The sequence below is a fragment of the Paramormyrops kingsleyae genome, chromosome 10, assembly GCF_048594095.1.
Source record: "Paramormyrops kingsleyae isolate MSU_618 chromosome 10, PKINGS_0.4, whole genome shotgun sequence".
Taxonomy (NCBI): domain Eukaryota; kingdom Metazoa; phylum Chordata; class Actinopteri; order Osteoglossiformes; family Mormyridae; genus Paramormyrops; species Paramormyrops kingsleyae.
The window spans coordinates 27723408-27751396 of record NC_132806.1 but is presented as its reverse complement, the minus strand read 5'-3'; the positions used below and the strand labels follow the sequence as shown (position 1 = coordinate 27751396).

Below are 27989 nucleotides of genomic sequence, written 5' to 3'. Positions count from 1 at the left end.
ACATTGTGGAGTTTCATGTTCACCGTTTTCCTCCGATGTCTTTTTTTTGTGGTTAATGATATTTCAGTGTTGAGATGCGTGCGCTCCCCAGTCCGGATGCACCGTTATCCGCAGTTCAGGTGCGCGCTCCTCTCCGGTAAGTCGCCCCTCTGCTGCTTCAGGTGCGTCTCTCTCCGGTACATCACCAATCATTCCTGCCCTTTTCATAAATGATTAGCCGCTCTCCTCGCCGCCCTGTCCTCTCTGCGCAATTTAACATTCATTTTCTTTAACCGCTTCCTTGCCGTGCCGCCACTTCTTGGCCGAATGGCTACGCTCTGATTCAAAATTAGTGATTCACTTGTTGCGGTATTAATTGTTCCATTAACTTTGTGTGATGCTTAAACATTGAGACTATGTTTTCCGAGCCAACACATTTAAAATTCAACACTGTTTAACACTAACGGTTTGTTTGAGACCTGGTGGCTAAAGACTTTACTGCCAACAATTGCATTTTTCCCATCATATTTTTCAACTATGTGCTATTGTGCTTTCTGTCATATGCAAATCGTTTAAAAAAAAAAAAGCAAGCGCAATGCATTTCCCACCTTAGTGGGGGCAAGTATTTTGAATTCAGCTTTTAACTAACAACTCGCTGCTGGCTAGACATGGAAATTAGTGCACAGTGTGGTAATTATAATTCTACGAAACATTTTCCATTTCTGAGAAATAACAAGACACCAAGGGCTGAGGTGTGCTGTAAGGACGGAGCCTCATACGAGGGACCCACTTTGAATGCATAACTGGGAAAATTATTTGTATGCATGATTTCCACTATATTTGTCTGTTGTAGATGTCTCTGTTTGCTTGATGGATTGTCAGATTTTTTTTTCTACGCATTAATCATTTGATCCTCTGGCCTTTTCTCTCCTGTAAATATACATTTTAACTCCACCCCCGAGAAAGCATTAGGAGGAGGGGGTGTGTGCAGGCGCCTGGTGGAAGAAACCAGTGTGCACTCTCAGACTAACTGGTTTAACCCATTTCCAGATGGTTACTTCCCACTGGGTTAAACCGGACAGTGATGCAGAAAACATGCTCGCTGTTGGCATGGAAATGAGGAAAGGGGCTCGTCTTTTATCTGTGGCATTGAGGACCCCAATACATCAGACCAAGCAGTGTCCCCCACGCCAGTTTGCCTGCAGGTAGGAGACGTCTTCCTGTTTCACGTTTTCCTGTTTTCCTCACCTCCTTCCTTCTTAATCTGGACCCAAAATTCTTTGACTGCATCTCTTCCCTTGTCTTGCACTTACCATACCATGTACCATACCATGTACCATACCATGTACCATACCATGTACCATACCATGTACCGTATCATGTACTGTACCATGTACCATACCATTTGCCATAACATGTACCATACCATGTACTGTACCATTTACCGTACCATGTACCATGCATATAGCACAGAGCAGACTGGCTGGGCCTGCTGAGCGGCTCAGTAGGACAGGGCGCCGTCTCAGGGCGCTGTGTATGCGATCAGAAGGTTGGCGCCTTCATTCCCTGGGGCGGCAGAGTGAATTCTCTGTTAGGTCCCTTGAGCACGGGCCCTAAACACCAGTTGCTCCAAAGGATCATATGACCTTGCATTCTCAAAAATGCTCATCGCTTTGGATAATAGCATCTGCTCATTAAGTGTTATGTCTGATGTCATCATCGATCATCATTAATACACTTGGGCCTTGTATTTGAAAGTGTATGACAAAGGAGTGTATGACTTCAAAGGTAATACACATATTATTATTATTATTATTATTATTATTATTAATAATAATAATAATAATATGTTTTGTTATATCTCTGTCCGCCTCCTCCCTGTGACAGCCCTAACAAGCCACACCTCTTACTCCTTTACCCCTCTTGTTTCCCCTCTTGTTATTCTTCTATACTTAAGTACCTAGCATAAGAAGAACATAGGAAATTTCCTAACGAGAGGAGGCCATTTGGCCCATCAAGCTCGTTTGGGGAGAACTTAACTAATAGCTCAGAGTTGTTTAAATCAGAGCTAGATAAGATTTTAAGGACCCCAAGGTTTTAGCTTGCGCTACACTAACAGGAAAACTATTTCATACTCTAACTACACGCTGTGTAAAGAAGTGCTTTCTCAAATTCATTTTAAAATGTTCTCCCGCTAATTTCCACTTGTGGCCACGAGTTCTAGTATTTAAACCAATATTGAAATAGTCATTTGGCTGAACAGCATCCAGACGTGTTAGAATCTTACATACCTGGATCACCCCTTAGTCTCCTTTGCTCGAGGCTGAACAGATTCAGCTCAGCTAACCTCTCCTCATAAGACATTCCTCTAAGACCAGGAATCATTCTTGTAGCCCTACGTTGCACCCTTTCCAAGGCAGCAATGTCCTTCTTAAGATATGGTGACCAAACCTGCACACAACATTCTAGGTGGGGTCTTGCCAAGGAATTGTATAATCATAGCATCACCTCCCTTAAACTCCACACACCTAGAGATGTAACCCAACATCCTATTGGCCTGCTTGTCTCACCATCCCCAGATCATTACTGTCTGTCCTCCAATTGCCTGGGCCCCTTCCTGTGCTAAACTTCACAGTTTTGTTTTGTTTCCCTGCTTTTGTATTACTGAATAAAGCCCCCTTGTTTTCCTGATACCTGCCTTCAAGCCCTTTTTGGCTTCCGGGACACGGCATATTTTATTTATATACCACTTTTCAAAAAGTCAATGACGCGTACATAGGATATAGCAAGGTAAAGAGAGTTTTAAAAAAGTAATGACAAACTAGAGCTAGAAATCACAACAGGGAGAAAATAGCCAAGGTCTATATGCTGGTGTCTGCGTCGAAGAGTCGATGGCTCTGTGTGACGTGTGACATCTGCCTGGATTGTATGCCAGTGCTTACGAGTGTGAAATCAGAGATCCACAGCAGAGACGAACACGGCAAATGCACACGTGCAGACAGACCCAGAATGGCCAACACAGCCACATTCCTCGCCTGCCAATCATCGCAGCCATCCATCGCAGCTCGAGGCCTCGTCTACTTTTAGCCACTCGTCCACTGCTCTTTGACTTCAGAGGGGGAGAGCGCGCACTGCATCGGGCTCCAGGCGAACTGAGACATCTACTTCCGTAAGGCGGATTCGGCAAGATATATCAAATGCTGCCTGGTCTCAAAATAGCCACTTTGACTGTTGACCAAACAATGACTGTCACATGGTGGTCATGGTCAAACAGTGAAGGACCTGATTTTAAAGTCTCTCTATTAGACATTCGTAATTTATGCTCGAGAATCCCTCACCCCTGTAGTTTTCTGAATCAGGTCTCTGTTCTCGCTTTTCCACTAATATAGAACTGGTTCCAGTCTGTTTCCATGTACCTGTTCAGTTCAGAACTAGGTGCTCACTAGAAACCTACCCACTTTTGTACCATTTTTTTGTCTCAACATTTGGCACCATTTCGGCATCAAAGGTGGGTGTAGTTGAGTAAACCAAGTTTAGAGAACACCAGCAAGATGGCAGACTACAGTGTTTACCTCCAAGTATTCAAAATGTGTGTACTCCCAAGGAATTACACAAGAGCTTGTTGTGGGTTTTCCCTTCTCCGCCAAATCAGGATCAGAAGCTGCTTGTGTAGATCCAGATTCAGTCTTTATTGCGATAGTTAGATTATAGCCAAGGCTGGACGTTTGCAACTATGTCCAATACTTTTTTTACACAAAGTTTTATACATTTTCTTATCATTTAACAATATCTCATCACTTAAACATCATCATTCCCTCAACCATTCACCATCATTGTTTTCTCCCTTGATCCACACCCCTGGGTAATAAGATTGTCAACCATTTTTTTTTACTGATTGGTCCCTTGGCTGAACATAATTGTGGCATGACTGTCCCAACTTGGTTTTCTTAAATTACTCAGCAGTGAGCTTTTGGCAAACTTTTGGCGATTCCCTTCTCCTCAGTAGCAAATCTTGGCAGCTACAGCTTGTTACACATTGCTTAGCTACAGGGTTGATAATATGTTTGATCTTCAACACAGTGATAAGCGGCAGAGCTGTCAGAAACATTATAACGATTACATTGTAATGATTACATCATCAGTATTTGGCATTCTTTTTGAAAATATCCTATTGATTACTTTCTCTCACCGTTATATATATGCTAAATAATATTCCATAAGCTCTGTATATGATATGCAGGAGCAGGTGGAGCTGGAGACCCCAGGAACCAGGGCCGCCTCCTGGCTCCACTGGGCTTGTCCAAAAAGAAACAGCGAACAATGGACAGACTTATGTCCCCTCATTTTCATTCTGACCTGGCAGAAGATGAGAGAGGAGCATTATGAAGCGATGAGTAATCGAACCTCGTGACGAGTCAGCAGCTGGGGTATTTTTGTACAGAGCGAGCGAGTCTGACAGCATGGGGGGCCCGTTTTCTGTGCTCCACCGTTGATGTTCCCATGATGCCTAGTTCCGAATTATAATGGGCCTGATAATCCAGTGCCCTAGAGCCGTGTTTCTCAACCCGGTGCTCAGGAGCCCCCAGACAGTCCATGTTTTTGCTCCCACATAGCTCAGGGAGCAAAAATGTGGACTGTCTGGTGGTCCCCGGAGACCAGTTTTAGAAACACTACCCTAGAGAACACAATAAGCATCATTCACAAAATGGACTTAAGGGTGAATATTAATGGAAATATTTCAGTGTGGGGTTTCTGAATAATCTGGTTCACATCGGTAGTAGGTAGTATTATTAATACAGAGATGGCTGCATCACCCAGTGATTTTCTATTGTTACCCTCTTGAGAAAGGCAGCCATAGTGTCATATCCAGCTGCGTAAGAGACCCAAATGTTCCAGTCTCTTTGAACGAGTGACATAAGAAGGTGTAATGAAACATAAATGTTCCAGCAATTAAAGTACAATAGAAAAGTGACCGGTACCACCGAGATCTTTGCACACTTTGATGATATATGCTAGACAAAAGCTGCTAGCCCTAACAGACTAAGGTAAGGCAGAAATCAGGCCACACTGTGACAGCTCCTCTTATTGGTCCAGTCTCTCTTCATTTATCTAAGGGCCTGATTAGGAGGCTTGTGGTTAGAACTGAGGCTGATGCTGTCAACCATGGTTGTTATACCTGAGAGACAATCCAACAAACCCCCAAACATTCCTGCCCAGCCTCAGCCTTTCACATTGCATTTGTTTAGCTGATTCAAAGTGATGTATAATTGTGAAAGCAGGGTCAGACCGTCCCAGGAGTAACTGGACCTAAGGACCTCGCTCAAGGGCTAAACCCTGAAATCACCATCAGACAAGGGATTTGAGCCAGAAACCTTCTGTTCATGAGCACAGAATCCTGATACGCACTTTCTCATTTACATGCTCAACCACACTCCAGTCATTTGCACTCCATCCAAGGATAATGCTAATGCAAACACAGAGGAATCCTTGGTTGAAACACTGAGTGGCATAGCAGGTAGGAGCCTGGACTCAAATGTCTACTGGCGTTTGCATTGGGCAACACAAACACATCACCAAGGTTGCCAACTTCGGTCAGCTGACTGGCGTGAGATTTTCAATTCGGTGTTTTAATTCAAGTCTGCACACATATGCACATGTATGTGACAGTTTTATTACCTTGTAAATAGTCTGTAGGTTTTGCAAACTACAGCAATGCTTTTGATGCAGCTAATTTTAGGTTTATAATGAAATAATATATTTGCTGTAAGATATTTTAGTGTCACATCAGAAGCGTGAGAGTTGGCAGCCCTGCAGTACTGAATACATGCTGCATTACATGTTAGATACGGACAGTGGGTCATTATACAGCTCACGACGCTGCCCATTTTACTAAGCAATACGCCGGAAAAAAAATGTCCCCACAAGGCAAAGAGTTATGTGCTTTTTTTGTCATATCATATTGTGGAGAAATTGGGTTCCCACAATATAATAATTACAAAAACATTACTGGTGAAAAGTTTTAGAAAACCTCAGTTTTTTTCCAGTTTCAGGAAAATGTATGCGGGATTAATGTCTCATTATTCGGTGAAATCAAAGCTTAGAACCAATAAAAATCGAAAATAAGAAACAGAAAAAGTCAAGAAATCATTTAGTTTACAAACCCAATCCCAACTCTGCTGCAGAAGTTCCCATAAATGTGTTGCACTTGCAGGCTGCTTTGCTTTCACCTTCCTGTCCCATTCATCCCAAACCAGCTCCATGTGGTTGAAGTCTGGAGACTGCTGGCCATCCATGTTTTTAAGAGTGCCATCTTGATATTTTCTTTTAATGTAGTTCTGACATATCCTGCAGGTATGTTTTGGGTCGTTGTTGTGCTATTGGATGAAGTCCTGACCAATTAGACACAGACCAGGGGGTTCTGCATGGCACAGCAAAATGCTGTGGTCACCCTATTGGTTCAGAATGCCAGTCACTGCGTAAGTGGTAGAAGAGTCTCAGACCATCACATTTCCTCCTCCATGTTTGATAATTGGTGTCACATTGAGGAACCATCCTTTAGCCAACTCAACGGCATACAAACACCCTACATGTTGAACCAGAGATGTCAAATTTTGATTAATCGGTCATAGAACTTTCTTCTAGTCTTCTGTAGGCCACTGGCAGTGGCTCCTGCCCCAGGTGACTCTCGTTTCCTCATTTCGCCACTGTAGCGACGGCTTTCTTGGCGCCACTCGACCTGTCAATCCTGCAGTTCGAGGTCTTCTTCACAGTTGAAAGTGAGAGTGACTTACTGTGACCACTGTTAAGCTGTGCTTGAAGCTGTTGCCCCGTGAGGCTTCTGTCACACAAGCTGGTGACTCTCACAAACTTGTCTTCTGAATGTTTTGTGACTTGGAATCCGCCAGATCTTTTCATATCGGAGTTTTCTCCAGTTTGCAGTTTCCTTTGGAAACTTACACTAAGATTTTCGCCGCAATTTCTCTAAAGAAAAGCCCTACATTTGTAAGGGTTATAATCATCTCTATTGTTATTTATGTTTTCTCACCATTATCGTCAGAATATGCAATGTACAAGCCATACTTCAGAGTTTGTAGTAACACAGTCTGTTCCAACAAAGTTTTAATACAGACAGAGGGTTTGTAAGTTATCAACAGAAGTTGGGACACTTGTGCAAATTGTTTGCTTCAGCTTGCAAGACTTAATTTACTGCAATAACCCCAGAACAGCTGTAACTTGCTAACATATTAATTATCCCCTGAAAATGGTCTTTTTGTAATACTCAGATATCTACATAGTTTTCTTCTGTTTTTGCTAATCTAAACTGTTTTTTTTAAAAGGAAAAACCTCTGGTGGTTTACTGCATACCTCAGCATTTCATGGATTTGAACTGATTAAATCTCTATCCTCACAGTGACCACTCAGCTATACAGGAAGGTAAAAAGAACCAGATGTTCATTTGTGGGCCTAAGTTTGTTCCAAGGGCCTGAATAAAACACTGTCATGTACACAGAGCGGAGGAGCATCCCAGCAGGCATCTGGTGAATTGCAAAGCCTCTGCGTTACCTCCTTCTGCCACTTGGGGGTGCTGTCTACATTTCAGAATGTCCTCTGCGTATATCGAAGGGCTGCTTCCCTTACAGCCAAAAATATTGTTTGTTGATTTTTTTTTGTCTTCATCTGGAATCAAACTATGTTAACTGAAGATATCTGAAGGTTTTGTCTGCTGATCTACATCTACAGTGCACTGATATCCTATGTAGGGTGTACTTTGTGCCCTGTGCATTCTGAGATAGGCTTCTGTGCTGCATATGTGGTTATGGAAAATGAATAGATGGATGATTCATATATATTGCGTGTGATTAGTATCTTGCCACTTCTGGGACACGTGAGGTCACTGGTGTTTTGCTTCTTCTGGAGCACACTCATGAAGGACGGTCTATCCATCGCACGGATCACACCGAGAATCTCAGCCACCTGTGGGTGAAGATGTCATCCTGACAAGCAGGACATGGAGGGGTACGGGGGAAGCTACAGAGGGCCGTGTCGGGTGCGATGATGCAGGGGTATCCAGATGCGGAGGACGTAACCATTCAGTGGAGAGGCACAAGCGCACACATATACACAGTGATATACCTGTACACTCCCATGCACTCCCAGACACAGACACAAATCTACTCAGGCACCCAGACGAATACACTCACACAGACACCACACAGAGAGGCTGAATCCCTGGCAGACCCAGACTCTATACACCCCAACTGCAGACCATCATCCCACCCAGCCCACATGACTTTGTTCTGTAGCTATTGCGTATATTTAATATCTCAATAAGCAGTCCTGTATTTAATGACTAGACTACTATGATTCCCATAAGAGTGGAAAAGGTTGGCAGACAGCTGACCAATCACACGCCCCCATTTATCCGGCTGCTCTTTGTCCTTTTTGGCAGAAGAGAGGGGAACCTTATCCCCAAATTAAAAGATTAGGTCTTGCAGAATTTCACTTCATAAAGGCCATAAATCAAGCCCAAAGTACCGCCCACCCCCACCTCAAAATGGGATGGCTCAGCTCAGTGATTCTTAGCACAAGCCAGGGCAAACATGTTGTGTCTCCCCCTAGTGGACATAATTGTGATAACCAGTAATATTTTGATATCCAAGACATCATGATAGCCATGACAATATCATAAATAAGCCACCCATAACTTAGTGAGGTGTATTAATACATTCCAGGAGATTTACAAGCTGTAAGCCCATAAGCAGAAAGATAAAGAAAATAGTCTTAAAATAATACAAAACAATACTTTTTAATTATGTTCCTTTTTTTTTTTTTACAATATTGAACATCAACGAAAGAATGTAACAACAACCATAAAATTCTCTCACAGAGAAACAACTTTAAAACATGGGATTGGCCCACATTGAGACAGAAAATAAAGAACATTTACATCAGGCTATAAGAAAGCTCACACACGGATGGTCACTCAGCATCTCACTAACTCCGCCCAGACCACACCCCTAACCCCGCCCACAAATGGGAATCTGCCCTCAGACTTTGTGGCTTATAATAGATGGAGTGTCTCTTCTGGCACCACCCTGCCTAGACCCAGAAAGGCTTCTCCACTGGCCTCAAATTACTACCCATTCGGTGGTGTCATTTAACAATGTAAACACGCATTGCTACTGCCACAAGAACACATACACACACAGTTCTACGAAGCACACAGCACATACCGTACCCCTACTGCATAAACATGTCATTGTCGCACGCCGTTAAATACAGTTATTCCCTCTATCGGGAGCATGATGGTCGATGGGGGAGCTGCAGCAAAAAGAACTGGATTCATTCATGTAAACTTGATGCATTGTCCATTATGCAGCTAGAAGATGGTCAGCAATGAACATGCTTCGTTTTGTACCATATCTTTGCACACGCCTCACGGTCCAGTTAAGTTTCTATTACCTGCGGAAAGTGAAATCCCGCAGATTTCGCCTTCGCTCTGTCATCAAAGTACATTCCTCCGCAAGAACAAAACAAGTCCGTAACACAAACTACATCACTGTGTCAATGTTTTCAACGACTAATAGGTACCAGCCCTTCTTTTCTATATTTGTGACCTCTTTATACTGAATCATGTCAGAGATAAAAATATTTTCATACACAGAGATATAAAAAATAATGTGCGTACATAATTATGCATGAATTCATGAACTTAGAAGTGAGTTAGTTGCCTATATATTTACACAATGCGTATATGTTTATAGAATGGGAAATGTTTTAAAATAAATCATTTCTAATAAATCTCTGTAGATAATACTCTAAGATGACTATCACTGGACCTTCCACACAGATAACTCAAGGTTTCAGATTTGATGGTCAGCTCTGCTCCAGTCAGATGAAGCCATCCGCAGGCTTGGAGCTCCAGGGGTCTGATTGACACGCTTATAACCAGCTCCGTTCCATATTTGGACAGAATGTGAGGTAAACGCAAAGTGGGCAGGTCCCTGAATGCTTTTACCAAAAAAGGGTGAGAAAACCGGGCCTTTGTCCAGTCACTTCATCGCAACGTGGAGTGACTGTCAGAACTGCACACATATATACAGATATTTATATACGTTTCTGTTACATAGAAATTCACATCACAGGTTTTAGAATTACAGTATCTTTTTTCGTTTTTCTTTTTTTCTTTCGTAGATTATATCTAACACTGAATCGGACACACAGGGACTACATGAGATAAGTTCTCCGACCGACAGCCACCCTAATGGACCGGGTGGAGTCACGGCGACAGGCTTATACCGGAAAGAGCGCTACTCTTCCTGTTTTCCCCGAAGGACTGCCCCCCCCCCGTTTTGTGCAGGCTGAGCGGCGGGCCGCAGTAGCCGCAGTATCTACGGTGAGGTCAGTATGGTGCATCGTGGCCCAGCGAAGTAATCCTGGGCCTTCTGCCCCTCCCTAGAACATGACCTCCTCACAGCTGCCGTAGTCGCTCTCTGCCATGTCGGAGCCGTGGCGGGTGCGGGAGGCGCGGCTGGGCGGGGCCACGCCCTCCGAGTAGGAGGGCTGTGCCACGCTGAGGCGCACGCTGAGGCGCCGGTAGCCGGCCGAGGAGCCGCCGTCCAGGCTGCGCGGCGGCTGCGAGGGGTAGTAGCTGATGGCCGTGTACTCGCTGGGGCACTGCGGACCGGGCAGCGGCTGTCCGTCGGGCCCCAGGAAGTCGTCCAGGTTCTGGCTGCTGTAGCACGGCGGCAGGGGGGCCCGACGATCACCACGCTCCAGCGGGAAGGGGAAGCCCCCAAAGCGAGAGTTCCGGCGGGGGTCACCGGAGGTCACAGCGGTGTACGTGTTCTCCCCGATGTCGAACTGCGGGAACTCCTGGACGGTCGGCCGACCGAAGTAGTCGGGGTCAGCAGGGTAAACTGCGGGAGGGAGAAAAGGTGGGGAGGTCAGTCGGGGGGTGTCAGTCAGCCCCAGAATCCGGGTCCCAATTCCACAAGCTAACACAGATGCTGTCCTTTCTGGCCACTGTGCTGTTGACATGTCCGTGTGAGCAAATTCTTAGCCGTACACATATATACTTAAGCATACTATTCCAAAGAACATGCGAAAGAAATCCTAAAAAAATATTAAAACTGCATTGTATATTAGCAGAGGTGGTCATTTCAGGTCCAGAAAGTAAAAATCTAGACCAAGATTTTGTTTTAACCAACCAGTTGAGTATTCTGTGAATGTAACTATTTATACTCAACTGGTTGGTTAAATTAAAACCCTGGTCTGGAGTTTTACTTTCTGGACCTGAACTTTATAGTATAAGTTCTGGTTAAGTACCTTCCTCAGGGGCAGGGTCACACAAAATTTGAATTGTAGCCCTATGGGCTAGATAAAGTTTGCCTCCCCACATGACCTGTAGTAAAAGCTGCCCCCCACAGCCCCACTCACCATCATAGTCCAGCTCCCAGTGGTTCTTGAGGATGGACTCGTTGTCGGAGTTAGAGGGCGGGGGTGGGGGGAGGTTTGGTGCCACACTGCACACCACTGGCCCCGCGGGCTTCTGCATGTGGCCCTCGGCCAGTGACGCCAGATCTGGCTGGTTCCGGGGCTTCAGGGTCCTGAAGGGGTCGTGGTCCAGGTTGTTCCCGGGGCCGCCCACCGAGGTCAACTCCATGGACCGGCCCTCAGCTATGCCAGGGATCCGCGTGGCCACGGCGTTGTGCTTCTGCCAGCGGATGTAGAGCTTGCGGCCGCAGACAAAGACTCCAGCCAGCAGGAGGAGCCCAAACAACGCACCACAGATTTCCAATGCCAAGCCCAGTGCCCCCGGAGCCTCCAGAACACGCCCGCACAGCACCGGATTCATAGAGCAATCCTCCGACACATTCAGGCACCTGCAGCGGGACCAGCAGAGGAGGGTGTTCACTTTTGCAGACTGGATCCAGACTAGCTCTGTGCAAGACGCCACCTACAGCTCAATTCTAGGTATCACAGGTATGACTTTCCGATAATTTCCGCCTCTTAAACTGGCAGCTTATTTATTTTACTTTAAAAACAGGCTATGAATTATTTGTACATGAACACTTGAAAAAAATGGTAAGTCGCTTTGCAAAACATGCACCAAACAAATCTGCCATAGATGTCCCAGACGTCTCTGCGGCATTATCAAGGCCATATAGGATGATAAGACATAAAATATGATACCGGTATAAACCAGATAACAGCATCTGATGCAAAGGAGATGAGGAAGACACGTGTACATGTATAGCAGCATTTTACCACTGCTGGACATGATCAGAGACAAAGATATCCAGAATGCTAATGCTAAGTGGCTAATGGCGGAGGATTCGACGGTCAGACCGCTGCGACCCCCACCTGCCGCCGGCATCCTGCTGTGGGCACTCGCACGGCTGGCCTTCGCAGCTCTTCCACTCACAGTGTGGCCCGTCGAAAAGAGGCGGACAGCTGCACTGGGCCTCTACAACGACAAGCATGGACGGTACGGCGGTGACATGCCAGAATATTCCCTTCCGATGAGGCTAAATTACATGCTCACAGACTAGAATGCTGTCCCAAACTTTAAGAAGAATAATGCAAAACACCAAGATTTTAATTTATACAAATTCATTAACTTGGTCAGGGTGTAGTTTGGCCTGCAGCGTCAAGCAAGCTCACCTCCAAGGGAGTTCTCTTTACAGGAGCCCCCGTTCTGGCAAGGGGTGCTAGCGCACCCCCCGGAGTCCAAGCAGCACTGGTACCTCCCGAAAAGCTTCCTGGCACCGGGTACGGCCCCAGCGGGGCCCTCGGTGTGCCTCAGCAACTCCCCATTCAGCTGCAGGTCACCCAGGCAGCCCCCAAAGCCTAGCAGCGGGGCCCCCCGAGACCCCTGGGTGGCAGCGAAGAGCAGGGAGCCCCGGGGGCCGGAGAAGCGGCACGGGCGGGGGGCCACGCCCACAGCGGTGTGGATCCGGTCCAGCGTGAGCTTGATTGCGGTGCCGTTGGCCTCCAGGAGGACGTGGTGCCAACGGTCGTCCGACACGGGGTCTCCTGGCACGTGCAGGGTGCTATGCGGGCCCCCCCCACAGCCGTAGCGGAAGTGCAGAACCCCGTGCATCATCTGCGGGAGAAACGCCACTGCTCTTACTTTTACATTTGGTACTGTTTTATAGGCATCCATCCATCCATCCATCCATCCAAACACTTTTCCTGGTTTATTGCAGGGTATTGTGTTACAAACATCCATAGCCATCCATCGTCTAACCACTTATCCTAGTTGATTGTGGGTTATTGTGTTATATGCATCAATTCGTCATCCATCCATCCATCTACTAATTATTCATTCTAGTTGATTGTGGGGTATTGTTTTATATAACTGGAGAAGAGAGATGGATGTAAATAACCAGACAGACTCTTTTCTCCAAGTCACTGCGAGTTCTGAGTGTCACAAACATTTGAGGGCATCGACACAGACACGCAACCAGAAAGTGCAGTAAATCTGATGTGCAGCATTGGCACTCAAGTGAGATTTCAGTATGACACTGTTAATATGTGACTCCAGCAAGCAAATTACCCCAGAGCGTCCAAACCTTGTACGACAGCCAAAGCCCCAAAGCTAGAGTCAGATATGTGTCAGCTGACAGAGGGTAGCCTTACAATGCATTTATTTTTGCTGCAGAAGTTCTGTCTGAGGAGATGGATGGTCAAAAACAGAATGAGATCTTTTGACTTTGGATTTCAGGCCTTTCACTTTATAAGCGGTGTTTTGATTTCAACTGGCAAACATTGTTTTGTAACAGGTTCTTTACTGAATGTTACATTATTCATCAAACAGGTTTTTTTGGGTCTCTAACAGATGTGTGTCCCGCAAGCAGCATTCCTGACATGAGGAGTGGATTATCATGTCCATAATATCCATATAACAGACACAGTACACACACGTCACAAGCACAAGCCGACACTACAGACACCTTTGTTCTGGAAAACGAGTGATGGAGAATAAATAACAAGGTTGCAAAATTCATCCATGTTGTAATGAAAACCGATTAGGAATTTAGGAATGCATTACGTAAACCACTGTAATATTACAATATTAATAGTTAATTTGACTGCAAAGGCCAAGCTCAGACTTAGACTCGTGTACAGTTGCCATGGTGCTATCTGAGTGAACACAGCAGTGCGAAAACGTAAAGGAAAGTGATTTCTTTTCATGAATGAAATTTCATACAAAACGTCTCCTTCTGTTAATATCACAGGTAGAATGTCATTAGGCAAGAAAGGTGTGTATAAGATATGTACTATATCTAAAAGCTCCTCGCTCCGTGAATAAATGAAATCCCTCTGGGGAACTGTGGAACAGAAGCAGTCATACAGCATTGTAGCTGTTAAAAAAGTGACCTAAAATTCAGATTTTATGATCTTAGAATAGTTACTGTTTAGATCTGAAATGACAGTCATTGCAGGATTGAAATGTGCTTGTTCAGCTAAAACGAGACCATCGGCAGACGTGACCTTTCATTCTGTTCCCTCAATACTTAATGTCATCGGCCTCAATTGCCCTCTTATACTAGCATTCTGTCATACTGATCTACCGCGAATCATCGTCACAGCTTGCTTGTGCGAATGCGCTGCATTAAAAATGATGCTCCGATGAGGAGCATGTGAGGCTGGTGGTTGCACACCAAAGGAAGGGACTCAAAAAGCTTTTAGTACCTGACAGCTTCTCAGCAGTAACTTCTGAAAAGAGACACTAGGGGGGGCGGCGGTTAATATTAAATTCTTGAAATCAATAGCTCTCAGGTACTTTAAATACTCGGTTCCTCAACTTATATTTTTTTACCTATTTATATAGCTGGATTCCTATTGGAGCAATACTAATTAATCTCCTGACTCTAAATTCTAATTCATACAGGGGGACCAAACTTATCACTAATCAATGATACGCCTGTTGGTGAGTGACAGAGGAAGGGGCACTTTGGGGGCCAATCAGTTTTCAGCTAGCGCCAGTGCTACAGCCCTCCCCCTGTATTCATATGCTTGCAAGACTGAGGGTTCAAGGACCCCCTCTTTATCGGTAACCCTGTTCAAGGGCCACCTCTTTATCGGTAACCCTTCTAAAGGCATAATGATAAAAGACCCCTGTATGCTATGATGCGACACCCCCATCACCCTATGTAATAGTCTGAAGAGTAAAGGCTCTGCTGTCAGCCTGAAGGTCTGGGACCCCTTTCAAGCGGAATACTGTTCGGAGCTGACTTTGCGTAGGGCAGCATAAGCGAGAGGCCTGCCAGCGGACACTCCGGGTTCATGTGACGTGCAGCTCAGTGGTTTAATACATAAGAACATAAAAAATTTAGAAATGAGAGGAGGCCATTAGCCCCATCAAGCTCATCATCTGGGGCAGGACGGGGACTGTCGTCCTCTGGTGCAGGACGGGGACTGTCGTCCTCTGGGGCAGGACGGGGACTGTCGTCCTCTTATTTTAAAAAGCAGCACTTTCGTTATGTGATCATTTTAGAGATTGAAGTCTGGAGAAACCCCATCTGATGACACGTCTGAGGGATGAGTGACATGATGACAGAAGTCTTCCGGGTCATTCTAATGCATTCCGGAATGTTCTTTACAGTAGATTAACCACTGAAGCGAACGTGACATGCATAAGAAGGAGTGTAACTCCACACATTGACATCTGCCTGTTTGCCTCATCATTCATCACACACTCAATCATTCTTCTTGACCAACAGCAGGGGGCACGTAAATGAATTATTATAGTCTGGTGATTCATTAAAACTGGGTTTCATAGTGATCATGCAATATTTGGGCCCTTGCTGTTTAAATATGGTAACATATGTGTGGAATTGTATGTCGTGTTTTTTCTTCCCCATGGAACAGACCTGCGTTTGTACAGCGAAGTCTCGCAATACGCCGCTATGTTATCTTATCTTTCTACATGTCGGTGGCCGAAGTAGGGTTTGGAATGGTTTGATTTTTACCAGGCTGCTCTTTGCCCAGGTCAGAGATTACAGGAAGTGAATGAACCTCAGGGCACTTTGCCCCAAGCTCTAGGGACTGGCTCTGTTTTAAGTATCTAACTATTATATCAGTTACATCATATAGCGTAAGAGGAAATGGTTGCCTAATTACAGCCCAGCGGTACCCTGGAACTAGAGGAATAACCCTTAGGCATTACAGACATGTGCTGCTGTGTGGAGCGGCAGGCCACACCTCCAGGGAGCCCCAGTCGGTGGAGTTGGCGGTCACGATGACGGCCTGCGTCTGTGTCGTCCTCATGCTCAGAGAGAGCCGGAAGCCCTGGGTCTCCTGCCCCTGGTACAGGTACTTCAGGTAGCCCCTTCCGTCGAAGCGCACGGCCGAGCCTAAGAGACAGCAGACTCACATGAATAACCCCCAAATATGTTAAATCTGCAATTGTGGCCTTCTCTTCCATATCTTGTGTGATACCACATTAATAACTAGTGCAACAAGCTCAGCGGGTCATGGGTTTGAATCTCAGGAAGCACAGATGGATTTACATCCCTTCACTTTACTGTAAGTTGCTTTGGATAAAAGCATCAGAAGGTGGATAAATGTAACTGTCCCCCCCCCCCCCCCCCTGCACTGACCCATCTACCAAGCAAAGGCTGAAGACTTTATTTAAAGCAGAAGTGGAAAGTACTTTCTATAGCTAAACTTTGCGCTTATTAACTGAAAATCATTAGGAAATCATATTTTTCTTCAGGTCTTTCTAAATTTACCCAGGTTCCTAGCCAAGGGCATATCTTTGTGTTGAGCATACAACCCCCAGGGGGTCCAGGGCATCCCCCACCACCCCCATACTTTATGATCCTAGTAGTCAATATAACAGACTACCGTATTTTTCATTCTGAAGAAGTTCACGGATGTATCATAGAGACCAAAGACTAGATTTATCTGAGCCTTTCAACACCAGCTTTAGCTGGACCAGTCAAAATAAAGACCGGAAAAGGTCTGATATCTATTTCAGTATCTGTGTAGCTGTTTGAGTAGGTTTATCACTCACTCCTGACAGTTAGAAGATAGATGGAGATAATGTACAGCATGAGGGTGCAGACAATCCCACAGGGCGCGCCGTGGCTGACCAAGAGACGACGCGTACCATTGCAGGAGCAGATGCTCTCCCAGGCGTGCCGTGGGGTGCTGAAACTGGCCCGGGCTGTGGCATAAGGCCCTTCGACGTCTCCCAGGAGACGGACGGTATTCCGGCAGCTGGCCTGTCGGCATTCCGGCCCCGCGCACGCCCCATGTCGTATCCTCAAGACGTCGAGGCCCATGGCGTCGCCCACGTCGTAGGCCACACTCTCCAGCCGGCTGGCAGGGAAGGTCTCCACGGGGGTGTCCAGCCCCTGCTGGCCCCAGACCAGCAGGACCTCCAAGGCCAGGGAGCCCGGCTCGGACTGCAGGCTGGCCACGTGCAGCTCCTGGCGGGGCAGGCCCAGGCCGAGGCTGAGGCCACGTTGGAGACTCCTCCAGTGATCGCGAGCGAACTCCTCCGGCGTGAGCCCGGCCAGGCGCAGGGTGAAGCCCCGGTCCAGCACTGGCTGCGTGGCGGCCCACACGTGGACCCGCACCCCGGCCCAGGTGCTGAGGCGCCCGTCGGAGACGCTCACGTTCAGCAGGTAGAGCCCCGGCTCCAGCGGGCCCTCTGCCACCACATCACCCTCAGCCTCATCCACGGAGAACCGGCCTCCCGGCGGGACCTCCGACGCCAACCGGTACGACAACACGTCATGGAGATCCTGGTCGGTGGCATGGAGCTTGCCGAGGACTCTGCGGGAGAAGTCCCCGTGCGTAGTGGTGACGTAGACCTCCAGCGGCACGGCGGACGGTGGGTGCGTGCTCTGCTCGGTGATGTTGATCTTCACCACACATATGGAGGACAAAGGAGGGTGCCCGTTATCTATCACCTGATAGGAGGGGAACAAAATAAATACAACTGTTCATTCATTTATTCTTTCTGTTAATTAACTGGACTGTTGAAATTTCAGCAGGAAACTTCTGAATAAAAATATTCATCCCTGTGCTTGCCTATAGTAGGTACGATAGATTGATTTAGGTCATTTGGGTCCATACTGCTGTCGCTGAGGGAAACAGTATGACAGCTTCTCGTTTTATTAAACCTTTCAACATACATACATCCATCCTCTGTAACAGCTTTTCCTATTCAGGGTCATGGGGGGTCTGGTGCCTATCCCAGAGGCTACAGATGCAAGACAGGGAACGACCCAGGATGGGACGCCAACCCATCACAGGGCACATTCACACATGCAGTAACTGCAATTAACTTTGACGTGTTTTTGGACTATGGAGGGAAACTGGAATACCTGGAGAAAACCCCACCTTGACACAAGTACAACATGCAAACTGCACACACATGGAGCCATGGCAGAAGCTCAAACCCGGGTCCCACAGGCGTGAGGTGAGAGTACTAGCCACTGCGCCACAGTGCCACCCCTAAACCTTTGAACAAGAACCATGAAATTATGTCTATGTTGTCTTCTTATTAAAAAAATGAGGCATGGATTTCACATTCAATTTTTTCTTACCAAATCTCCTACATAGCACATCGCATCCTGTTTACCTGTGGCCTTACTTCCTGTCCTCTATGCTCTAGCATTTTGGGAACTGTAGTACAGCAGAAAGTATCATAACATGGTCATCCTTGCCTGAATTTTCAGAAGATACTGCTCTCTGGTCCTCTTCTTTAGCTGGCTAGTGGTTGACAGCAGACCACCCTGGTCCACGTGGAAGTGCCCATCCTCGTTCCCAGACACGATATGGTACGCGAAGGGCGGGCCATTCTTGGGCGTGTCTTTGTCAATCACAGTGAGCTGGAGAATACCACTGCCCACTGGCTCGCCCTCCTATCAAGTCAAAACAAGCAGCTTTTATGGAAAGAACAAGAAGACGGTTCCAACAGGGGCAATGTTTAGAGTGGGGGATATAAGAGGGGTATGAAGGGGCCAACCTTATTATTAGCCAATGATATGTTTTGAATCTGTAAATGACAGGGGAGGCAGCACTCAGGGGGCCAATCAGGTTTCAGCTGAAGCCGGTGCCCCTGTGGCCCCTCCCCTATATATACACCACTGGGTGCCAATAAAATAACCTTCTAAAAAGTTCATGAAGTAGTTTATGGCACTTGTTGAGTGCAATCATTACAATCATTGTTATGGTTATCTGACGCGTCTGGTTAGCATTGCTTGGTGTCTTTACAAAGCCTGATCTGTTTTGGAGCTTCATTCCTAGCAGCTGGGGATTTGCTACTGGGATCTGTAGCACTTGCTTTTGAGAGAGACAGAGGAGCACGAAAAGCCTGCAGCGTGTAGCTCGGAGGCCGCAGAACTGGCCCCGCTGGAACTAGTAATTAAGAGGACACCCACTGGCACGATTTAAGGTTAATTGTCGCTGACCTACACCATCTCAGCAGATTCAGAAGATAACAGGCCCCTGGTGTGGAAACAAGTTGGCTGCGAGGCACGTGTCCGCAACACTAGAAGCCCATAATTAGGAGGCATGACTCATGCGGGTTCAGCCGTCATGGAGGAGGGTACTAGTCTCTCTGCTCTGCTCTGCCGATGGTCTGGGATGTGATTCCTTATGGGGGAAAGGGTGGGCCCCAAATCCATACCTGGAGAAAGAGGTTGTGACTGATCTGGGAGAAGGTAGGTGCATTGTCGTTGATGTCCGACACGGTGATGGTCACCTGCACGGCGGTAGAGAGGGGTGGGTCCCCCCCATCAGCGGCTTGGATGGTTAAGGAGTAATGAGGGACCTGTAAAAGACAACAGTCAGATCCTCTGGATGCACCATTATGACAGGAGTACAAGGATAAGATCTTCTGTGAACTTCTACCATAGAGTATCGAGTACAAGAAAATGAAGGACTTTATAATGGGCAGTTTAATGGGAGAGGTGCTGAACATCTTCAGAGTCAGGGATGACGTTATTTTATGATTAAGATCAGGGTCATGGTCGCTTTGGCAGGAGCAAACCATTTGGAAGGATCTCCTTACCTCCTCTCGGTCCAGTCTCCGGTTCACCCTAATTTCTCCGCTCTGGCGATTAATTATGAACTGCTTCTGGGGATCACCGTTCACAATGCTGTAGTGGACAAGGCTGTTTAAAGGTCCATCGAGGTCTTCTGCCATTACCTGGAAGCACAAACGATTTCCATCATGCTGCCTTTGCAGTGGGAATGTGGGATACGATGCTGAAGCCAATCCTTCATTCATTGAGGGGTCAAGTCACAGGCTTTCTCTGTCATGATAAGATCGACTGCCAGCATACCTGCATCACCAAGTCATCAAGGGCAATGTCCTCCGGGACTTCGGCGCTGTAGTCGCCTCGGTTGAAGATGGGAGGGTTGTCGTTGACGTCTGTGACGTTGATGATCACCATGGTAACGTCGCTCAGGGAGGACTTGCCTCTCGATCCCTCCACCGAGAGATAATACTCGCTCCGCTGCTCGTAGTCCAGGGGGGAGTTAACTGACAGGACACCTAGGATACAGAGATGATGGATCAGAGACGACAGAGATGATGCAGCTGACAGGAACGCCGTGCTGAAGTCCCACCCAACAAGGGCATTCTTACATACTCAAAGCCAAGTCTCTGTTTGTAAAGGTCACAAATAAGCAACACAGCCCATGGTTGCTCAACATTCTAGAATTCTTGCAAGTTTCATTAAAAGCCAGCCTCTGAAAGCAGCTACACCTCCCCCTGTGACAAAGTCAGTCTTTTCTGCCAACAATAAAGAGGGATGAGAGCTGTCCACAACTGCGTCAAAACGCACAAATCCCAGCCTCTACAGACAAATGCAATCTTATCTGGCTAACTCAGCTACAGCAAAGCTATGCTAATAAGCTAAGACCTTGGAACCAATGAAAGAAAATAAGCAAATGCTATCTTCCAGGTAACCCTAGTGATCCCTGCCCTAGACTGCCAACAATTAGGGTTAGCTACAAACACTCTCTATGTTTTCTTCATTTTTTGAGATAGAAACAAAAAATAAGAGGGTCTTTCATTTTTTTGGAGGTCTACCACAGAACACATGCTTAAAGAATCGGGTTAATAATCTGTTGCACAAATCCAGAGTCACCAGATCACCGTAATCCTGGAAAGGACACAGGATGGCACAATTTCCTAACATTGTTTATCTTGTTTAGTGTTTGGGCTGCCTGCCAGTCACCTTCACATGCTCAATTAAAATACAGCAAGAAAGCACGCGGCGAACTCAGCAGACCCCACACACCTAAAATACACACAAGGGAGTTCCTTAATTGTTGTTGGAGGTCATGGTTTTTTTTTTATTGTTGCTACTCTGTGATCTGGCGCACTGCCATTACTACTCAGTGATGCTCCCGGCCGACTCCCCCACAACATCACTGCCCACCAGTCCTGGGAGCTCATGGGAGTTTCACTCACACAAAAATGTGCTGAGTGCAGAAAGACAAATTATTGATCCAGAGAAATAGCCAATCAGATTGTAGAGGAGGTGGGCCCAGGCAACTAGAGGAGATGGGACCAAGACATCTGATTGGTTGGTCCTGCCTCCTCCAGTTACGATTGCTACAGCAATGCATTATACAGTGATCAGAAGAATCTGATATGACTCAGATATCTCTTCACTGCGCCCTGTGAGCTTCTTTAATGAGGTCGTTAAAATGAATAATGCAGGGCAAGGCAGGTTTATATAACTTTAGTCGACACTCGACATTCAACCTGAAGCGAAATCCTCTTATCTAAACAGTATTCTGTCAAGCTTTATGATAGTACAAGGCATAACAATGACCTCTACTGGAGGATAGAGGTATAGCATCATACCACTAAAATAACACCACAACCAATCTTGGGTCACCCTAAGGAACACATTGGACAAAATGAATATATGATTTTATATATTTTTGTGTTATAAAAGTAGCACATTGTTAAATCATCATTTTTTTAATGATATTTCGGGTTAAAACTGAGTGTGAACTGGATACACCCAGTGGAACATGCGTAACCAGCACAAACTCTCTCACTCAATAATCCCCAGAAGGCTCAACACGACCAATCTTTCAGCTCTTCCCTTTCTCTCCCGTTTCGTTGTATGGTTTTGTTTTTCCAACATGTTTGTCTGCAGTGTAACGAGACCCAAGGCGCAAATAATGCAGCCAAAAAAAGTTAAATCTCGGTATAAAGGTTCGCATTTTAAACCAGACTGAAATTAGGGTTCATCTGTCACAGCTCTTCAGGAAACTGTAGTATGTCTGTGTCAGCACCTAGCCTGCCTAAATTCTTACTGACTGACTAAATAATGCTGTTCCAAGTGGTGACTGTACGAAACCTTCATGAGCGGTTTAGCGGCTAATAAAGGAGCTGCATTATTATGCAATGAAACTCACGCTAATCTGCAAGCCATGAGAAAAGATTCTCAGTGGGTGTGAGTCATCCGCAGACATGCCTTTACAGGCAGTTGGAGTCTTCCCCTTTCCCGATAACTGATGTGTTTTTGTCTAATGCAGAGAGTGAATGTGTTTCATACTCTTTCAGCGCTGTTACTGCACCAAATCTGTTATTGTTTGAAAATACCTTCAGGGGTGAAGAATTTCGGATAATCTTCCAGGTTTTAAAACAACATCAGATGCCCTCATTATACATCATAAACAGTTTGCATTTTTTTTTTCCTTCTGAGACGTTCTTACACTCATCTTCCATAACTGCTTATCTAGCGTGGTAAGTCTGGAATCTATTCCATGAAAGAGAGGCACAAAGCAGGAGACATTGGACAGTTCACACACCACAGGCATTTTGGTGATGCTAATTCAACTAAATGTATATTCTTGGATTGTGGAAATAAACCAGGTTATCCAAATGACACCCATTTATATACATGGAGAACATGTACGTTGCACACAAACATCTCCCTGCAAGTCTTTATCATCCATCCACAAGACATATTATCAATACTGAAATAGTGCAGCATGCTAATCCTTACCTGATTTTGGATTAATCTGGAATATTCCATGCTCGTTGCCAGAAATAATGTCATATAGGATGGGCACGCTGTCTCCGGAGAAGGCCGACACGCTCAGCACCTCAGTTCCCACTGCAGCGGATTCTGGGATTTGGGCTGAGTATTGGCTGCTCTGGAAGACCGGCTGGTAGTTGTCAAGGTCCACGATGTTGACAGTCACCGTGGCGACGGAATTCAGTCGCCGGGGAAGCCCCCGGTCTGTGGCCTGCACCTGCAGCTCAAACGTGGTCTGAGGAATGTCGGCCAGGAAGCTCTCCAACCTTAGGATCCCGGAGTACTCATCCAGCGAGAAGTAGGAGCTGTCCGAGCCGAGCAGCTTGTAGACAACTTCTCCATTTATACCTGAGGAAGGAACAAATACATACATTTATTTTATTGCTTTTGAGACATTTTGGTTTCTTACTTGTAAAAATAATTATGTTAACACCTTACTTAAGGACATGTCTTTAGTCATTTATAAACACATTCATAACAAATAATGCATTCATAAAGAATTATAAGCATATAAATTATAAACATAATATAAATAATTATAGCTATGTGTATTATGCATTATGGATGGTTTATGAAGCTCTCATCTATAATGCACTAAAGATACCATTATAATGCATTATAATGGTCAGTATACTGTAAGCATTAAGGATGGTTTGTACTGCATTATGAATGTGTTTATAAATTACTAAAAGCATGGTCTTAAGTAAAGTGTTAGCGTAATTATTTCACAAACAGGTGACATGGTGGTTCAGTGGGCTGCACTGTCACCTCACAGCTGCAGAATGCCGGTCTATGTGTGCAGTTTGTAAGTTATCCCCATTTTCATGTGGGTTTCCTCCTTCCAGAGCCCGAAAGCATGCAGTGATGCAGGTTGGCATGCCAACATAGCGTGTCAGTGTGTGCTCTGTGACAGGCTGGCATCCTGTCCAAGGTGCCCCCCCCTCATTGTGCCCCGTGTTTCCTGGGACAGGCTCCAGGCTCAACAAGATCCAGAACTGGGTAAGACCAGATCCTATGTGCTGTTACTACTCACAGAAGCAGGGATTTAAAGTTTTGGGGAATATCAGACTACAGCAGACATAGAAGCTGCTTACATCTGCGGTATCATGAGAAACAGTAAAGGAGCTCAATAAAAAAACAGCCATAAATGTCAGCATTTGTGCTGTAAATGTCACTGCGATTCTCGTGAAAGTCACTTTTGTTTCTGTGCAGTTGGATTTTTTTTTTAATCACTGAAATCTTATACGTCGGTCTCTTCCGTTTCACCTCCCCAGATGTCTTTTTCACCACGGTGTACTTTTAATCACCTCCCTGTCAGAAATGTGACTCTGAGACCCCCCTCATCCGGTAATCATATCCACACATCATTTGAAGTTACCAATCACCCCAGTGCCTGTGATTCAGGCATTATTCCAGAAGAGTATAACAATCTGAGTCCAGTTTATTTGGCCAGATTTGTTCACACATAGAGGGAATTTGTCTCCGGTAGTCAACCGGCCTACTGCAGATACATAAACAGTTACCACAAAACAAGACAATTGTCCAATTTATGGCAGAATACACCACGGACAGGATGTGGCCCCACTGCAGTGACAAACAACTCAGACAGTCGTGAGCTAGGGTCAACTGGGACGGACAAGGCAGAGCGTGAGAATCATGGGAACAGACTGGAGAACCCGCAGAAGACCCACAGAAATGTATCCAGCAGAGATCAGAGCTGAGAGTGATAAGCTTTATCCACGAAGCCACCATGTACCTTCATGTAGCCTATCCTGAGTCCACAGCCACGTCCTGGAATGCCAACGGGGCAGCCATGATTCTGGGATATGATCTCAGCATGAATATGGACACCTTCTAACTGACGGTGAGAACCAAAGCTCCAGAACCAACGTTGGGTGGCATTTAGAATGGGCTGCTCAGTTCCTCAGCTAGGTTGAAAAGCAAGGCAGTGGGGAACTTTGGGGCGAGTGTGGGCACGTCTCCGTGGAGAACGCCCATCTGAAGAGATCAAATGTAGAGCGCCTCCAGGCTGCGGCCTGCTTTGTGCTAACTCACTGTGACTGGGCAGGACAAGGTGCTAACGGGAGCTAACCAAGCCAACTGGGTTCCAGAAGACTCGGCTATACAGGGCTGTGTTGTTCCCACTCCCACCACCAACACAAGTGGGACACGCACCAGCATCTGGGTCCTTGGCGTAGATGACCGCGATGGGGGTGCGCACAGTGGTGTTGTCGAAAACAGTTATGGAGTAGTGGCTTGTGGGGAACTTGGGCGCGTTGTCGTTCTGGTCCTGGATCATCAGAAGGATGTCGGCCTGGCAGGATCGGCCACCGCCATCGGTCACCTTGGCAACCAGGTCGAATTCCAAGTCTAGCTCCCGGTCAAGGGACCCCAGGGTGTACAGGTCTCCTGTGAAGTGTACACACACACACACACACACACACACACAGAAAAGAACACAGCAGAGAGTGCGCGTGTCAGAGATAATTATACCCGTAATAAATTCTTTCTTGTTTTCAGAACAGAATTTCCTGTCATAATTCTGCCAGTTTCAAGTTTAAACAAGACGGATCAACACTCGATAAAGCTTGCTGCTTAACATTAAAATTATTAAATATCTGTGGTTTCGGAGAATTGGAGGGGCAGCCCTGAAGCTAAGGGCATGTGTAAATAATAAAGTAAGACTGCGTGGAAATGAGTGCATATAATCAGGGAGGCACATATCTGGTGTGCAGGTATGCGTTTGCCATTTAAAGGTTAAAATGCGTGGCAATTACTTGTTGTAACAGTGCAAATACATACAGTAGTCTCCCTGTTTCTGTGGCGGATGTGTTCCAAGACCTACCGCGGATAGCCGAGACCGCGGATAACAGTGAACCATATTTCTTTTGATTTTCGTGTACTTAGGTACGGAAATTTGTAAATTAAACACAGGAAGACAATATCAGCATTAAATACAGTAATAATAAGATACATTGTACAATATACAGTGCTCTACAGTACTGTACTCTCTTGAATCAAAGACATTCTGACGTTTTGACCTAATTCTCAAGACAAGATAGAGCAATGAACTTATGTGCATTTGAATTACCGTGCATTTTAAGTTTTATACGGCTAAAGTGTACTTCTTTCACAGAATAGAGGCTAAAATGCATGTTAATTTCTTGTCAAAATAGTGGATTTGTGCATAAAATAAGTACACATTTGCACTGTTAGCATTTGCAAGGCGTATCGCTTACAAACCAGCTATGCACATCCCTGCATATAACCCAAAAGTGAACGGATGCAGAACTTCCAACTGCAATGTGTTTAAAAGTGAAAGCCAAATGCCACGGCTTAAATGCCACGATACGCTCTCTGTGTTTATCATATGTCATTCACAGAGTTAATAAGCAGTTACTAGTGTGACATAGATGTCACTAAAATATGTGAATACGCACAAAGAACACTAACGGTCTCTGAAAAGGTGCATTTTATTCTTTGTTCCGGGCATCACTCAGTTTCCTATGAAGCTTCAGAGCACAGATACTATCAGATACTTAGACAGACGAAGGATCACCCCGCAACACAGAAACGCACGTCCCGCCCCTATAAAGGTAAGAAAAGGGCATTACCGGTGTCTTGGTTGATGTGAAACTTATCAGCGTCGGGACCATGGAGGCTGAAGGAGAATTGTCCATTTGTACCCACATCAGGGTCAGTGGCGGTGACCTTGAGGATGAACAGGCCCGGCGGAGAATTCTCCATGACGACCTCCGTGTAGAGCAACTGTGCACAAAAGCAGAAACGGTCAGTGTGACCAGTGGCAAGTCTTTTAAAAAATGTCTGTGGGTCGTTTATCTATGTTGTCTGTCAGACAACATAGCAGAGAGACACAAAAGCAATTAAGGTAAAAGACAGAGGAGAAGAAAAATAAAAATCTGAGAGTAGGCCCAAAATCTCATCTTATAGCTAGTAATTACACTCATACCTCAGGAAGATAATGGCAAAGTCATGGTAACAGCCAATCAACTTCTCTTTTGTATCTTAGCGAATAAAATGGACCGGTCAAAAATAATCATATTGCACACAGACAAAGAATGCAAATGCTGTGCAGATTTCCCTTCTAATGAATGGCTCTCATCTCACCTGCTCACAAAGTGGGCTGTTATCATTGATGTCAAGAACGTGAACCTCAACGATGGAGGAGGTCTGGAAGCGTCCGTCGGTGGCTGTGATCTTCAGACTGTACTTCTCCTTCACTTCTCTGTCGAGAGAAGCTTTCACTACCACCTTCCACTCGTCCCCATCCTGGACCATGCCAAACTGGCCGAAAGGGTCTCCATCTACATGGAATGGCCAAAAAATTTAACTAAACACCCATGCAGCGACCTTTACTAATGTTTTAATTGACCTCACTGGCAATTAAGAAGTTTTACGGCAAATACAACATATAAATATGAATGTGATAAGCATTTTAATTTTTTTAAATCAAGCATGCTGCAATAACCAAGGATAATCTAGAACAAAGAATAGCTACTATCCCTTGAGCATGCTCAGAAATAAACACTGTATCTCTCCATTTTCTTATGTACAACCAAAATAGAAAAGTATAGAAATCATTGATAGTTTGCTGTATATCAGTATCTTTCATAAACTGATATTTCATAACTGCTAATGTAGTACAGGGTGACACAAAGCCTGGGGTCTATTCCATAGGACAAAGGCGATACCCTGGGCTTGATGCCAGGCCATTTTAAGGCACATACTGAAACACTACAGGCAATTTAGAGATACCAGTTCATCTAACCATACATTGCAGTGGGATACCAAAGCATACTGAGGAACTATGTACATGAAGTGGGAGCATGCAGACTCCACACGTAACAGAACCAGAGGAGAGACCAGCTGGGGCGTGAGCATTACATCAAAAACAAAACTGATCTGTACTTAATTTATATTAATTGTTTTGTGTATAAAATCACAATGAGTGTG

At 45.6% G+C, this 27989-nt stretch overlaps 1 protein-coding gene and 1 long non-coding RNA gene across 2 annotated transcripts in view; one reads left to right on the top strand and one right to left on the bottom strand.

The window, feature by feature from the left end:
- Positions 1–10376, top strand: LOC111836323 (uncharacterized). Its single transcript, XR_011993630.1, has 4 exons — positions 1–136; positions 1030–1184; positions 9830–9960; positions 10174–10376. It is a non-coding gene; the product is annotated as an uncharacterized lncRNA (long non-coding RNA).
- The window catches only part of fat2 (FAT atypical cadherin 2), a 42780-nt gene continuing 23557 nt past the window's right edge, over positions 8767–27989 (bottom strand). The window contains exons 11-24 of the mRNA XM_023797451.2: positions 27144–27340; positions 26630–26783; positions 25191–25424; positions 22983–23363; positions 20292–20503; positions 20018–20155; positions 19634–19777; positions 18669–18866; positions 17102–17909; positions 16192–16343; positions 12646–13087; positions 12346–12448; positions 11419–11864; positions 8767–10898 (exon numbers count right to left, since the gene is read on the bottom strand). Of these exons, the coding sequence (XP_023653219.2) occupies positions 10435–10898; positions 11419–11864; positions 12346–12448; positions 12646–13087; positions 16192–16343; positions 17102–17909; positions 18669–18866; positions 19634–19777; positions 20018–20155; positions 20292–20503; positions 22983–23363; positions 25191–25424; positions 26630–26783; positions 27144–27340 (4073 nt within the window). The 3' untranslated portion in view covers positions 8767–10434. The remainder of the gene's footprint in view (positions 10899–11418; positions 11865–12345; positions 12449–12645; positions 13088–16191; positions 16344–17101; positions 17910–18668; positions 18867–19633; positions 19778–20017; positions 20156–20291; positions 20504–22982; positions 23364–25190; positions 25425–26629; positions 26784–27143; positions 27341–27989) is intronic.